Source organism: Vanellus vanellus, assembly GCF_965231255.1.
Source record: "Vanellus vanellus genome assembly, chromosome: 13".
Classification (NCBI taxonomy): domain Eukaryota; kingdom Metazoa; phylum Chordata; class Aves; order Charadriiformes; family Charadriidae; genus Vanellus; species Vanellus vanellus.
Genome location: NC_138918.1, coordinates 7,675,057 through 7,688,233, shown reverse-complemented (window position 1 = coordinate 7,688,233; position 13,177 = coordinate 7,675,057). Strand labels below are relative to the sequence as shown.

At 46.5% G+C, this 13,177-nt stretch overlaps 1 protein-coding gene across 1 annotated transcript in view; it reads left to right on the top strand.

The window, feature by feature from the left end:
• Positions 1-13,177, top strand: part of HTR4 (5-hydroxytryptamine receptor 4) — a gene marked incomplete at both ends in the record, with an annotated part of 100,465 nt that overhangs the window by 28,664 nt on the left and 58,624 nt on the right. Inside the window, 1 exon segment of the mRNA XM_082490176.1 lies at positions 474-674. Within this exon segment, the coding sequence (XP_082346302.1) occupies positions 474-674 (201 nt within the window).

Sequence of the window (13,177 nt, the reverse complement as noted above, 5' to 3'; positions counted from 1 at the left end):
ATTCAACAGCCTCTATTCATACTCTGCGTGGGATTTTTAATGGATTTAATTCTATTTTATTGTTATGATTTAAAAAGTACTCTTCAAGTTAAAATTACAGCTTCGGTCTAGATTCTTCTCAGTGCTTTCTGGAAGGATTTTCTCAATTTACAAGTTAAAATGAAATCCCCCTCCTCCACCCCAAACTCTCCAACGCAAGCCGTGAGGCTGAGCCACACGCAGAGGCCTGTGAGCAGCTATTTGCCTCTTCTGTGTGAGCAGAAAGATGCGTTTATGCAGGGAGCACGGTGGATATTTGGCTGTAAAAACCAGGAACAAGCGAGGGGTGACCATATAAAGTGAGGGGTACGTTAGAGAGGACCTTTCAGCGTGATGGGGCCAATCAGACCCAAACACAAGCTGAAATCTCTGTCCACGTGTAGAGGATGCTGGACTGAAGCTATTCCACCCTAATTTTGTGATCTGTCTTGCAGGAAAATCAAGACCAATTATTTCATTGTTTCCCTTGCCTTTGCGGACCTGCTGGTGTCAGTGCTGGTGATGCCCTTTGGAGCCATTGAGTTGGTTCAGGACAACTGGATCTATGGAGAGATGTTCTGCCTGGTCCGAACGTCCCTCGATGTCCTGCTCACCACAGCATCAATCCTGCACCTGTGCTGTATCTCGCTGGACAGGTACGAACAGAAGAGCATAGAGAATAGTTATAGTTGCTTCTTGTTGCTCGTCAGCCGTAGCCAAAGGGCAAATATGAACGTGCTGGGAACAGTCCAGCAACAAATCTCTCCCGGTAGCTGATTTTGGAGAGAGCTCTCTGAATCCTCATCAGTGTAGGAAAACTTTGAAATGAATTAGATTTATATCGATAGAGCAAGCCAGGTTCTCGGCCGCTTTGCGGCACAGCTCTGTTTGCATTCCTGATCAGATGTGGCACAGTTTCTTCGTCCAAGTGAAGAAAAGATGCCTTAAAGATGTACAGAAAGGGAAAAAACCCTGCAGCTGTCGCAGAAGGAGGTGCATCGTGCACGGGGCGTTGTTTTAGCGGGGCCGTTGCTCTCCGTGACGCTGGGAGGTGCTGCTCGCTGCCGGGGGGGGCAGGGGAGCCTTGGCTGGTGCAAGGCTTGACGTGTCGTGCTGAGCCCTGTCTTCCCAGGGACCGAAACAGCAAATTACGTGGCTCCCCCTCTCTTTTGTCAAAAAAATATTTGACATGTCTTTCAAGTGCTATCGGATCTGTTCTGCCTGCTGCAAAAAGCCCTACAGGCAGAGGAAAACCGATATTACTAAATGACACGTTGTGACATATATTACTACATTATAGGGAGAACAATATAAAGAGCAACTGCTCCCCCCGCCCCAGTTGTTGCGGCCTGTTTTTCTACGGCATCCATTTGCACATCTCCACTAGCGAAGGCTAACAAGGAGGGAAATAAAGCTGGTAAAAAGGGTGCATAGGCTTTGTGGGAGATCCTAAAAAGTTTATTTTCTTTTAAACTTTTCTTGCAAAATTAAAATGAAGCCCAAATCCTAAATAGTTTGTGGCAGACAATTCTATTTTACTGTTGTCTGCATTTTGGGGGGATAAACGGCAGAACTTGCCATACGGAATAGCAAGAATTTTTCACAGGATAAACGCTTAGAAGAAAACATCTTGACCGGCTGTTCTAATAAGCAACATTTAGAGCTTTCATTTGAGTTTTGTGTGGAGATTTCAATACCTTTTAAAATACTATTACTTAGTATTACTAATATGGCCAAAATAACCGTAATCGTTCTCGTCATCGTGACAATTGGTATTTAAATAGCATCTTTCATCCATAGAGTCTGTACCCAGCCAGGTTTCAAAAGATACTTGATTAACTTCTCCATTGATGGGCAGCGCTCCTTTGTTGGGGGAGAGAGGGGCTCCGGCACATGCAGTATTGTATCCAGCGAGAAGCTGATGTGTAATAGCTACAGCGCGTTTTCCTTATCTGGAAGTTTAGATGGCTGGAGCACAAATGGGAAGCTCATTATCTTAAAAACATTGACAAATTGCCACTTTGCGCCAATTACCAGTAAAGCAGATGTTAGGCACCGTGCTCTGGATGTGGCCTTGTTATAGAAAATGTTGGAGTTTGATGCTCCGGGCCCTTAATTAAACAGAGGGGGTTGTGTAGAGAAAGGGACACGAAGGGAAAATACTGCTTTCCCCCCTCCCTTTCACCCCCTCATCTCTGACACCCGCAGGGGACGAGGAACCTCCCGTGCGGGGTGCATAGAAGGGAGACCCCCCCCTTTCTCCTGCCTGTGCCACCCTCTTGCAGACCCCCGCCACGTCGTCAGCTCCTGCTCCTGCCGCCTGTCCCCGTCGGTCCCCATGCTGCTGGGACAGCCTTGACTGGGGTGGCGAAGGGGCTGGGGGCAGCCTTGGCTCTATCCCTGGCAATACTTTCATCACTAGAATACAACAGGGAAGAGGAGGACGGCTGTCTGGAAGGAAAGCAGGAGCTGGAGCTGTGTTTTGAAGGAAACTAATTCTCTAAGCCCGTTCCACATGTGTTCTCAGAAGGTTGTGGGAAGGTGCAGCAGCCCCCGCGCCGGGCTCGGAGGGTGACGGGCACTGCGCTTGAACGAGTCCCGTATCAGCATCACTCCGTTTAAGGCATCCTTCTATGATAAAATTATCCTGCTTTTAAAGATTTCGGCTTACTGAGTGTGTATTTGAACCTGTTGCTGGTACAGAAACGTTCTCCCTATTTCCTTAGGATTAAAAAGAGTCTTTAAAGTAGAATGAAAAATGGACACGCACACATTGGCTAACCCCCCCCCCCTCCCCCATCCACCAATCTTGGTGCCAAACTGATCCAAAAAAGAAAAAAGCGTTTAGAGCTCTGAATTTGAAGGTCCCAAGAGATGGAGATCATCTTAAGAGTCACAGGAAAAAAAAAAATCTTTCCTAAAATGCCTGTAAAGTTTTTCCTCATGAATGCGAGAGAAGTCCCCCAATATCTGTCATCCCCCCGGTTTTGGCCATGTTAGACTAAACAGCGGTCAGATCGCTTGAAAAGAAGCTGAGGATGAATTGATTAACAAGTGATGGGTGTGCTGAAAACCTCTGCACGTTTAGGGCTGAGGGAGCAGAGCTGCACTGTCTGGGATACAGAAACGCAGTGGCATTTTTTGACTGCTGACAAACCCGAAATTACCAGATGTCAGGGAATTATTTCAGGATAAAATTTCGCTTTCGTATGTGTTTACCACGCACGTGCCGTTCTTTGCTCTCAGGCAGAGAGAGAGAAAAGGTGCTCCGAGCTGGTGGCTGGATGCGGCCTGACAGGGATAATTATCGCCGCCATTGTCGTTTGCTTGGTGCTCTCGCGCTGAAGAACGACGCCTCTGCAGACTAGCTGCAGAGCTGATCTAAATTTTAGGTAATTCTCTGGCACTGTGTTTTTCTTGTTTCTCTTCTCAAAATGGCTTTATCCAGTGCTCGTTAGAGCAGTGACCACCACACGCAGCACCGTGAGCAGAGCGCTAACAGCCACGTCCCCAAGGCAGGCTGCTCCTCTCCAAAGGCGCTGGAATTTGCCACAGAAACTTTTCCCTGTCGTCTAATCTCTGCAGACCATATGTCGCTCTCCTGTCCGTTCCGTCTAGCTGTAGAAGTTCATCTTGGATGCTGTTTTGATTCCATGGGTAATCATTTGGGGCTTTGCCACTGACATGAAAAAAGCCAGGGTTTCATCTGGGACTTTTCAAAAGCTGTATTTATTCTCCCAGTACAGGAAGGCACAATTATGTCCGTGTTTGCCGACAGTGAGTGTCAGCTGAAAGAGAAAGCCCAGGATCTCTCTGCCTCATGTGAAGAGGAGAATCCCAAGTTAACTGAGTGGCTTTCGTCACTTTCTGTTTGGTCAGACACCTCAGCATGAATCTGATTAAGTCCCAAGACCACGGGCTTCTGGGTTCTCCCAGGACCAAATGTCAAGTTCAGACCACCCACCATGGTGCTCGAGGCAGAGTAAGGTGCCTCCTGTAGCACTGGACTAGCTCTTCTGAACTGCTGTAAATGAAAATATTGTGGAGGTGGGTCAGTCCCTTGTCATCTTCCTCTCTTAAAGCTGTATTTCTTCCTCTGATTCATCGACTATTCACTGACTAACACGATTTTCAAAACACAACTCGGTAGGACACCAGTAGCGTACTGTAGCCTTCGCTGAAGTTGTTAATTTGTTAACATCCACCTGGACGTCGTCCCTCAGCGCAGGAAACAGTCCTAACCCGACCAGGAATTTCTGTGCTAACCCGTGAGCTCTTTTGTGTCCCAAACAGCGTATGAAAGACTTCCTTTCTTCCTGAATTGCCGCTGTATCTGTTATTTTACATTTCTGCAGTACTTGCTCCCTGGCGTAGTTTGGCAGACTGATTTGGTAAATGGGGAGACACGTTGTATAAAAGCAATTGCTCTCCACCACACGAGCAGCAGACCTTGTCGATCCAAAACCTGATACCCCTTACCTAGCAACACTGGCAGGTCTAAACGTTCACAAAGACCAAGGACAGGAATTTTTTTTCCTGCGGGGCCCATTTAATAAACCATTTGCCGATTGAAATGAAACGTGAGGTCTTTCCCTCCATCTCTCAGAGGAGGCGTTTGGGTGGAAGAAGACAGGGAGAACGTAGACATTTTGATGTTGGCCTTTACCACATCCCTACAGATGCGCCATGGTCTCTTCCTTGCTGCATTGAGGGGGATATTACGCTGGTGCCATATCCTACTGCAGGTCACGTGGAGCCTGTGACGGTCCCACTTCACTCCCGTGTCCTTTTTGCAGAGACTAATTCACTTTTGCTGCCAACCTTCTCGGCAAGCAGGACAACGGGGATTTCCAGCACAGCTTGGGTGGCGCGGTGGATCCAGAATAAAAGTTCAATTTTCCACACCAAAAGAAGGCTGAACCCCTCCTCTTAAACCTGCCTTTTTCTCCTTCTCAGTGTGCCAGCCCCTTGCTGTGACTGTCCTGGGAGCATTGCTTCCAGGTGTGTTTTGATCTGTGATCATCCTGAGAAAGGCAAGGAGAAAATTTCCACCTCACTTCACTTGTCTCCTGGAGATGGAAAGTGAAAATACCCAGACTTCAGTCACATTTGAATAGATACAAGTACAAAAATCTTCTAAATTCCACCTATTTCATGAGCACTGCCGCCAATTTTTGGAAGCCTTTTCCTTTTGCAGACTGAACTCAAGAAGTTGTGCTGTTCCTTGTCCGTATTAGTTAAAATGTGGGTACCTGACGGCACAGGCTAATAGAGATTAATGACTTGACAGAGTAACCATCCTCTAAGCCAAATGAGCAGTGTACCCAACGCGTGCTGCTCACAGCAAGGATCTCGGGGGCTAGCAAAATCTAATTTCCATCTGCTGTGCCAAATTTTCCTTTTGGGACTTGGACTACGGGCTTTCAAAGCGTATCTCTCCCTTGTCCTCTGCAAACATTAGTTGGGATTTGAAAAGACTTCCAGGCGGCATAATTTTTGCGGTATTCTGCGCTCATCTCCGAGCGACTTTCAGGTCAGCTCAAAATACTCACTCTGATTTGAGTAAGAGCAACGTGTCTTCCTTTCCCCCTCTTGTCTGCAGAGCCTCAGACCTAGACTTTAAAGGTTGCTGGCAGAAACCACAGAAATCTCTGTGACGATTTTTGGTTGGTTTGGGGTTTGTTTTTTCCCCAGTGAGAACTGCGTCCCCAACAGCGTTAGGAGGACAGAAGAGATGGGGAGACGGTGGTGGGTGGCCCTGAGAAGATCAGAGCAGGCAGACGAGATGAACACCTGCGTTTCTGTGCAGGGAAGGACGACTCAGCCCATCGTGGAGCTGTTCTCCATCACCACTGCATCACCCGTCCCGGCAGCAGGGTTGGAGGAGCACTGACAGCACTGCTTCCTTCACAGTGTTTTATTTAATTTTTGCTTTCTGTTGCCCTTCTGTTCATTCAGACTTTATGGGAGTATGGTTTTTCTAGCTGGTGTTTTTTCTGTGATTCATATATTTCCTGCCTTCTGTTTTATTTCGGGGTATACAACTGTGGGGTTTTTTTTTAAAGAAACTGGGTGGTTAATCTAATCCTCAGGACTCAGTTTGGAAATTCATTCTGTTCAACATTCTCAGAAAACGTCGCTTGAAAAGACTTTTATCTGATAATATCTTGTATCTATTTCCATTACTGCCTCTGAAAAAAAAAAAAAAAGCTTTAATTCTCAAAGGCATTTGGAAAATCTGGAGAAATCACCACAGGATAAACTGATCTTACCGGTCAGACACAGGGAGCAAAGCACTGCAGGGACTTAGAGGCAGTCTTATCTGAAAAAGTGTTTTCCCAAGGTATCAGAGGTACCTCAGGGCTCCCTGAATCCAAATTTTGCTGTCACTGGGTTATGCTTTTTCATCATCTCTTTGGTATTCTAACATAAAAGAAAGATTTAGCCTTGAATTATTTATTTATTGCATGTTTTATGCATATCTATCCATTCTTTGTGCCCATGCAATAAAAATAATTGCACTGCACATAAATAGGTCAAGCGGCTGTGACAGAGTCTCCGAATACAGTTAACCTGTCAGGAGAGGCAATTTTCTTCTCCAATATTTGCGGTACAATTTGCAATACAATTACTTCTCAAAACCTTGAGGGGAAAAACAAACCCCAAACAATAGAGAAACAAACAGGGCCTAAATGTCTGTATTCATGGGCTTCGATGCACATCTGGCACCTCTGCTCTTCATGCCACCAGAGCCCCCTGCCCCCTCTCTCTGCTCCTCCAGCTCTCCTGGCTGTGTCCCAGCCTGTGGAGCTTTCCTCCGGGTCTACGGCTCCGCCGGGCACTGTTTGCCCGGTGTGTCCGAAACATTTGCAGATTTGCTGTGTAAGGTGCAACAAACCAGACCTAACTGTGTGTTTGTATATTCAACGCTAATCTTACTGCAATTCAAACACACCACATAATCGCTGCTAAATAAAGGCTAAAGCAAAGCAGATGTATCCAAAGAGTGTTGGAGCACCAGAGTGACAGATGCTCGCTGCGCCGTTTACAGACGTTAATTAACATTAATGTACTGTTCAGACATCAAATTAGCACAATCCCTGGACAGAGAGGATGGTTTAGAGACTCCCAAGCCCCGGTGCTCTGCAGTGGCAGTCCCTCTGGAGAAGAAGCCCTCTCCGTGGGGTGGGAGGGGGCACAGGGGCGGCGAGGTCGGGGTGCTCGCTGGCTCTGCCCCCCCTGCCTGCTGCCTCCGGCTCCCGATGCCGCACCGCATCGCTCTTCACGCTCACCTCTCCTGCGTGGCGTTGGCGCGGTCGGGGCGCAGGGGCATGGACTGGCTCGCCGAAGGATGCCTGGGCCACCGTGGGGCTCGAGGTCGGGAGCAGGGTGCCGTTCTCAAGGACGGGGAGATAGTAGCTGTGCCCAGCGGTGCTCTGCGAAACATCTGCCGGCTGGCCAGGGCTGGGGGGGAGGTTATCAGTGGGGAGACTTACTAGGTTTTAAACAGCTAGCAGTAAGTAATGATTAGGCAGTCGGCAACCTGATTATGTGACACAAATTCCAGCTGTAGTTTTGAACCAGGTCATAAATCCCCCGTGCCCTTTTCAGCTGGAAAGACATCTGATCCCGTACAGCTCCCGGGAGCAGAGGGGCGGCACGGGCAGGGGCTGAGCACGGGCAAATGCAGACCGCCCACGAGGGCTGCGAGACGCGACACGTAACGGCGGAGTTATCCCTGTCGGCGCTCAGCTCAGCAAGAAAACTAACACGGGATTTGCAGAATTCAGGTCCGAGAGCATTAAGAAAAACAGCGGAGCAGATGGCCATGGCACAGCCTGAGGGATGCACTGTCCTTTATTAATCTTTACAAACCCTCTAGAAAGATGGTAATTCGTTTTGCCACTGTTGCTGCCAGTAACCCTCCACGCACACCGACCCACACGGGGACCATGAAGGAGTCCTCTATCTCCGTTTGGCAACATACGTTTGTTTGTATTGCTGGCTAAATTTATCCAGTTCCAATTAACTGTTCTCTTTAGCATTTTTCTCAGTGTAATTATCTCAACACCAGCAGGCCGTTGTTTTTCTAATAAGAATTTAATTTTGTTAGATACAATCATTTTAGGACTTTTTTTTTTTTTTTCTCTGGACCAGCAATGCATAACTTTGTTTTATTTGGCTCAGTCAGAGACTATAGCTTATTTGCTCAGTGGGAAAAAGGAAAAGCGAAAGAGCCGTTCTCTCCAAAAAAAAGTAACAGTCTAGTTATGTGGAGGCCACTATCTGGTTTCGCTGAAATTTCAGCAGAGCCGGTAGCGCTGTTTTAATTTCACACAGGCACAAATAAATCGAGATCCTGGCTCCTTAGGCTTCATCGCTTGGTCAGGGTTCAGCTGAAGACTCTGCCCAGTCTGGGTTGGCCGAGGCAGAGGAGTGTGCAAACCCGCACTCAGATCGGGGTTTTGCGGAGTGCACCAGCACAGAGCTCCGAAAAGACAAAGAAGGGGATTTTTCCAAACTAGCCAAATCCTTATGTGTAACTTGTGTCCTGCGAGGAGAAGCAGCTTCTGAAATAAATGTCCTTGTTGCCCACAGGTGTTTTCCATCGCTGTAGTTCAGCCCTGGGAGCCCCTCTGCCGGGCTCAGCATCCCCCCGGCTGTCGGGCCAAGAGCAGAGTCCCCTGTGGTGGCAGCTAGTGGGGCCTGGCTGTCCCCTGTTGCGTTCCTTTGGCCTCTCTTTCCTTAGGACCTCACAAACAAATTGTTCCCACTTTGGTGTTTACGGCACGGTTCAGCACACGGGTACAGGCGCAGAGCCGTGGTTGTTGCGCCCTGACTTTGGGAGGGAGCTAATAGCACCCACAGTTTTCCCACCCTCTTGTCTTCTTTTCTCCAGATTATTTAAGGGGGGGTAAAAAAATTATTCAGTGTGAGTATTCAGTAAATTTTCCTTGGCTTGTTTTGGCCCCGGTGATGATAAAACATATGGCATGTATATAATTTTATACATGCACATGACACCAAATGGTTTTAAATGTGGGCCGCCCACAGAACCAGTCTGTTTGGTAAAGGTGGGTGTGTGTTTGTCTGTCTGTGATTTCTAAGGAGCTTCTCGCAAGGTAGCGTCTACATACCCATAGCTCAAACAAAATTGCATTGCAAACCAGGGAGATACTTTTAATTGTCCTCCAGGGGCAAGGAATTACCTAATGCAGCTGAGTAATTATATTTCTGCAATGCCCCGAAGGCGAGGAAAGGGCAGCAGTGTGGTTCGAGCATCACTGATCCTGAGACAGGCGCAGCGGACTCCGGAGCTCCAGCTCTCTGGAGATGCGCCCAGGGCAGCTTTTCCACTGCCGTGGGCTGAGGGGCGGCCAGATGTGCTGGCTGCTGTGTCACTGCTTGCTTCCCTTTAACCGCAGAAACTGGTGTGTGTTAACATTATTGGCCCAGCTGCTCATCTAGGGTCTTGGACCTTTGATTTCAGTCTCGGCCGCCGATCCCGGTCACAAATGGAGTCTCATCATGTTGGTGCTTGATGAGTATGTAGACAGTCACCGCAAATAGCTGTCCTTGCCACGCACCGCAGCTAAATTATGCTGCTGTCAGATCTGGGTCACCGGCGTGTTGAAATGCAGTGCCGTTTCTCACTCTCAGTCTTTCCTTTCTTGTCTACAAGAGCCCGGAAGCTATAAACTTGTAATAACTACAGGTATCATCACTTAAAAGTTGATGTGCTTTTCAAGAATCGGTTTTTTTCTATTTTTTTTTTTTTTTTCCCCGGAGGAAAGGCAGGGTATGATACAAGGAGTGTGTACACACGTGTGTGCATGTATGCGTAGGATTTTTCATACAGGCGAAATGGCAACAACAAACACCCATGATTTACAACACTTATACTTCCACGAAAGCACATTCAGCAGTCAGTTGTACAAGGCAAGAATATAACTGAGGTTCATTTTCTGCCTGTTTTCTCTTCGGCTTCACAGCTTCCCTCTTATCTGCCATCTCCTGTCTTCACATATACACAAGTTTAACATCAGGCAAGCTGTCCATGATCCTACTGCTGAGGGGTGTGATGTTAATGTCTTCTCTACCCAAAGTGCTGACGGCTGTTAGGTACAAATGTGTTGCTGATGTACAGTTAGTTCAGCAGGCATTTATATCTGCTTTCTGCTTTTACGCGTAGCACTGGCTGTAGAGAGGAGCTCGCGGCAGGCAAAGCGCCAGCCCTGTTGGGAAAGGATAAAATATTTCGCTCTTACAGCTCGTGGACACTGTGTATGGGCTCCTCTGTGTGACCGCAGCAGCTCCTGCTGGTGATGCACGTAGGAATAAGGGGGAAATTGCCCCACAGATTGGGGCGCTGAGTCACTGAACCTTGGGTGCTTTTTATAGCTTTCATGAACGTGATTGAGGTGCACCTGCATCCCCACAAAGATGCTGGGAGAGCGCTTGTAACACATGAGGTTCACTTTGGGGAATCGATCAGCTTGGCACTAATTGGTCCCCCCACATCCATATCACTGGGACTTCCACTGGAAGACCAGGCAGCATCACATTCGTGTTCCTTGAGACAGTCTGGCCACTGCACTGTTTCACAGAGCCACCAAGTGACACTGGGCAGGTCACAAATCCTCGGTAGCCAGACATACCTGCAGTGGCCGTAGGAGCCATAAGGAAGGCCCTAAGAGCTATGGATTGCTTCGTTTGAGCCATGTGTGAAATGTTAGCACTTGATTCATTCATGCGGCAAATGTCTGACGTGGGAAAGGAAAAGTATTATAACAACCTTTGCTTTATGGAGCTACTTGGAAGATGTACAGCTCCAGGAAGGGATTCTTGTATTTCCCCTTCAGCGAAGAATGTCATAACAGAGGCGGAGGAGAGGATGTGTTTCGCATCATCTGCTCGGCTGTAGGTAACGGGCAAGTTAACATTTTCAAGGAACTGCAGGAACACGGGTCTTGACTGATAATAGTAAGAATTAATATTTAATTAAACTTGGACATCGTATTAATCATGTGTATGAATTACATTTTATATTCATCCATCACACCGTCATACCAGTACATAATAGATATTCTTTACGAGCACAGGAAAACAGCTTTAGCTTGAAAGCAAGCAGAAATGTAGAACAAGAAAATGTCTTTATTTCAGGTTTTGACTAAAACTATTGATAATCTTAAAGATATAATTACTTTTTTCTCAGTGAATAAATAGCTGCTTAAATGCCCAAACCATCACATACATCAAATCACCAGCTACTGCAAAAATTGGTGTGACTTCAATGACTTTTGTTAGCATACACAGATTTCTATTATCTGACTCTCTGGACCATTGAATGGAAATCCTGCTGAGCCATGGAAAAATGGATGGTGTGCTTCTCTGCCTCCCTCGCCATCAGCAAAATTGTCACTCGCACTCCGATTGCAGAACCTTGTTACTGATAACGGTGTAGGGCAGGAGGAACCCAGCTCGACTTTCTGAATGCAAGGGAAGTCACAGTAGCAGCAGTTAGCAAAAAAAAAAAAAAAAAAATAATATATATATATATATATAATCTTTTGACATGTAAGTGGAGGAAAATTGCTGCTGAATCACTGGGAGGGAAGAAATATGAGAGCTTAAGATGTCATTTTTACAGGCATAATTTTTACTCTAATGGCCTTTAATAGCACGTACAAGTCAGTGTAATGCTGTCAGCTGCAGCAGAGATAGAAGTACAGAAAAAGTAATAACTCAAACGGCTTGGAAGAATTGTTTTCCTGCAGTAGTTAATTAGCAGTGTATCGTGGTTTTCCTTTTCTGTTTGGTTATTCAACTTGTGAAATGGTAGCTGGTGTCCTGGCTGTTCTCTCCTGAATTTATTGAATTTCTTCTTTTGCCCTTTCTGCAAATTAATGGAGTCTCTCGTGACCTGCAGTAACTTGCCACCAGGCATGTTACAGGAATCCTTTGATGTCCAGCACTGGATAGCACTTTCCAGTAGGTGTCTCCCAGATGGTAAACAATTAAACATGCCAGATATATCTCCCGTGTGTTTAGAGTCGGAAGAGCAGTTGCACGTAGTGCCAAGGGAAGCACCATCTGTCCTAATGAGCCGTCAAAAACATTACCGAAAATACCTGTTTGAATTCAAAGGTCAGTTTATTTCCTGGGGAAAGGAACTCTGGAGAACAGGGGGAAATCCAAACGCAGTAAGCTCGAGCAACACGGGACAAGGTTACGCAAACACATCGTGGCTGTCATGAGGAGGAGGGTAGTTATCCTAGGAACAAAGAAATATTTATTCTATCATCTGAAATCGTTAAGATATTGAAATCTGACCATGACGGTCCTTGTTCTCTGATAGACTCAGAAAAATGTGGGTTGGAGAGGACCTCTGGAGGTCTCTGATCCAACCTTCCTCTCAAAACAAGGCCAAACTCAAACGTAAATCTATCTTCATTCACTTGGGTCACTCAGCGTCTTATCCAGTTGAGTTTTGCATAGCTTCGAGGCTGGAGAGCCTTGCTTGTTCAGCTCGTGATCCGATGAAGGCAAGCTCCAAAACTGAGTAAATCCCGTTCCTGTAAATTATTCCACCTCTGCTTCTCCCTCGTGGGAGGGATGTGAGGGCCGTGTTGGTGGGGACAGGAGTCGGACCCACCGGCTGCCGCGGCTGTTAGCATGAGCTCCACGAGAGGAACATTTCATCCAGTGCTCTAAAAGAACAGTTACTGTCAAATACACCATTTCTTGGAAAGTGAAACTTTTCAGTGGAACAGGCTGATTTTCATGCGCACAGGAGACCAGAAGAGAATGTAGAAATGATCAAATTGAAATAGTTGAATGCTTGTTTCAACATTTTTCCCCTGTGACATTTTGAATCTTGTTTCAGAGAGACTTAAGAAATGTTTTCTTTTGACACTTTGATATTATTTCAACCCTTTGTGTGGAATATATAATCTGATTTTATCAAAATAAAGCAATTCAGTTGACTCCACATGACTTTTTAAAAAAAAGTCTTAAGAAAATTTGGAAGTTCTTCGATTTTTATGCCTGTTTAGCACAAAACTTTTGGTTCCCACTGAAATCTCGATGAAATAAATTGTGCGCATCAAGGACATCTCTCTAATACCTACACATCAACTGTGTGTATGTGTGCATTCAC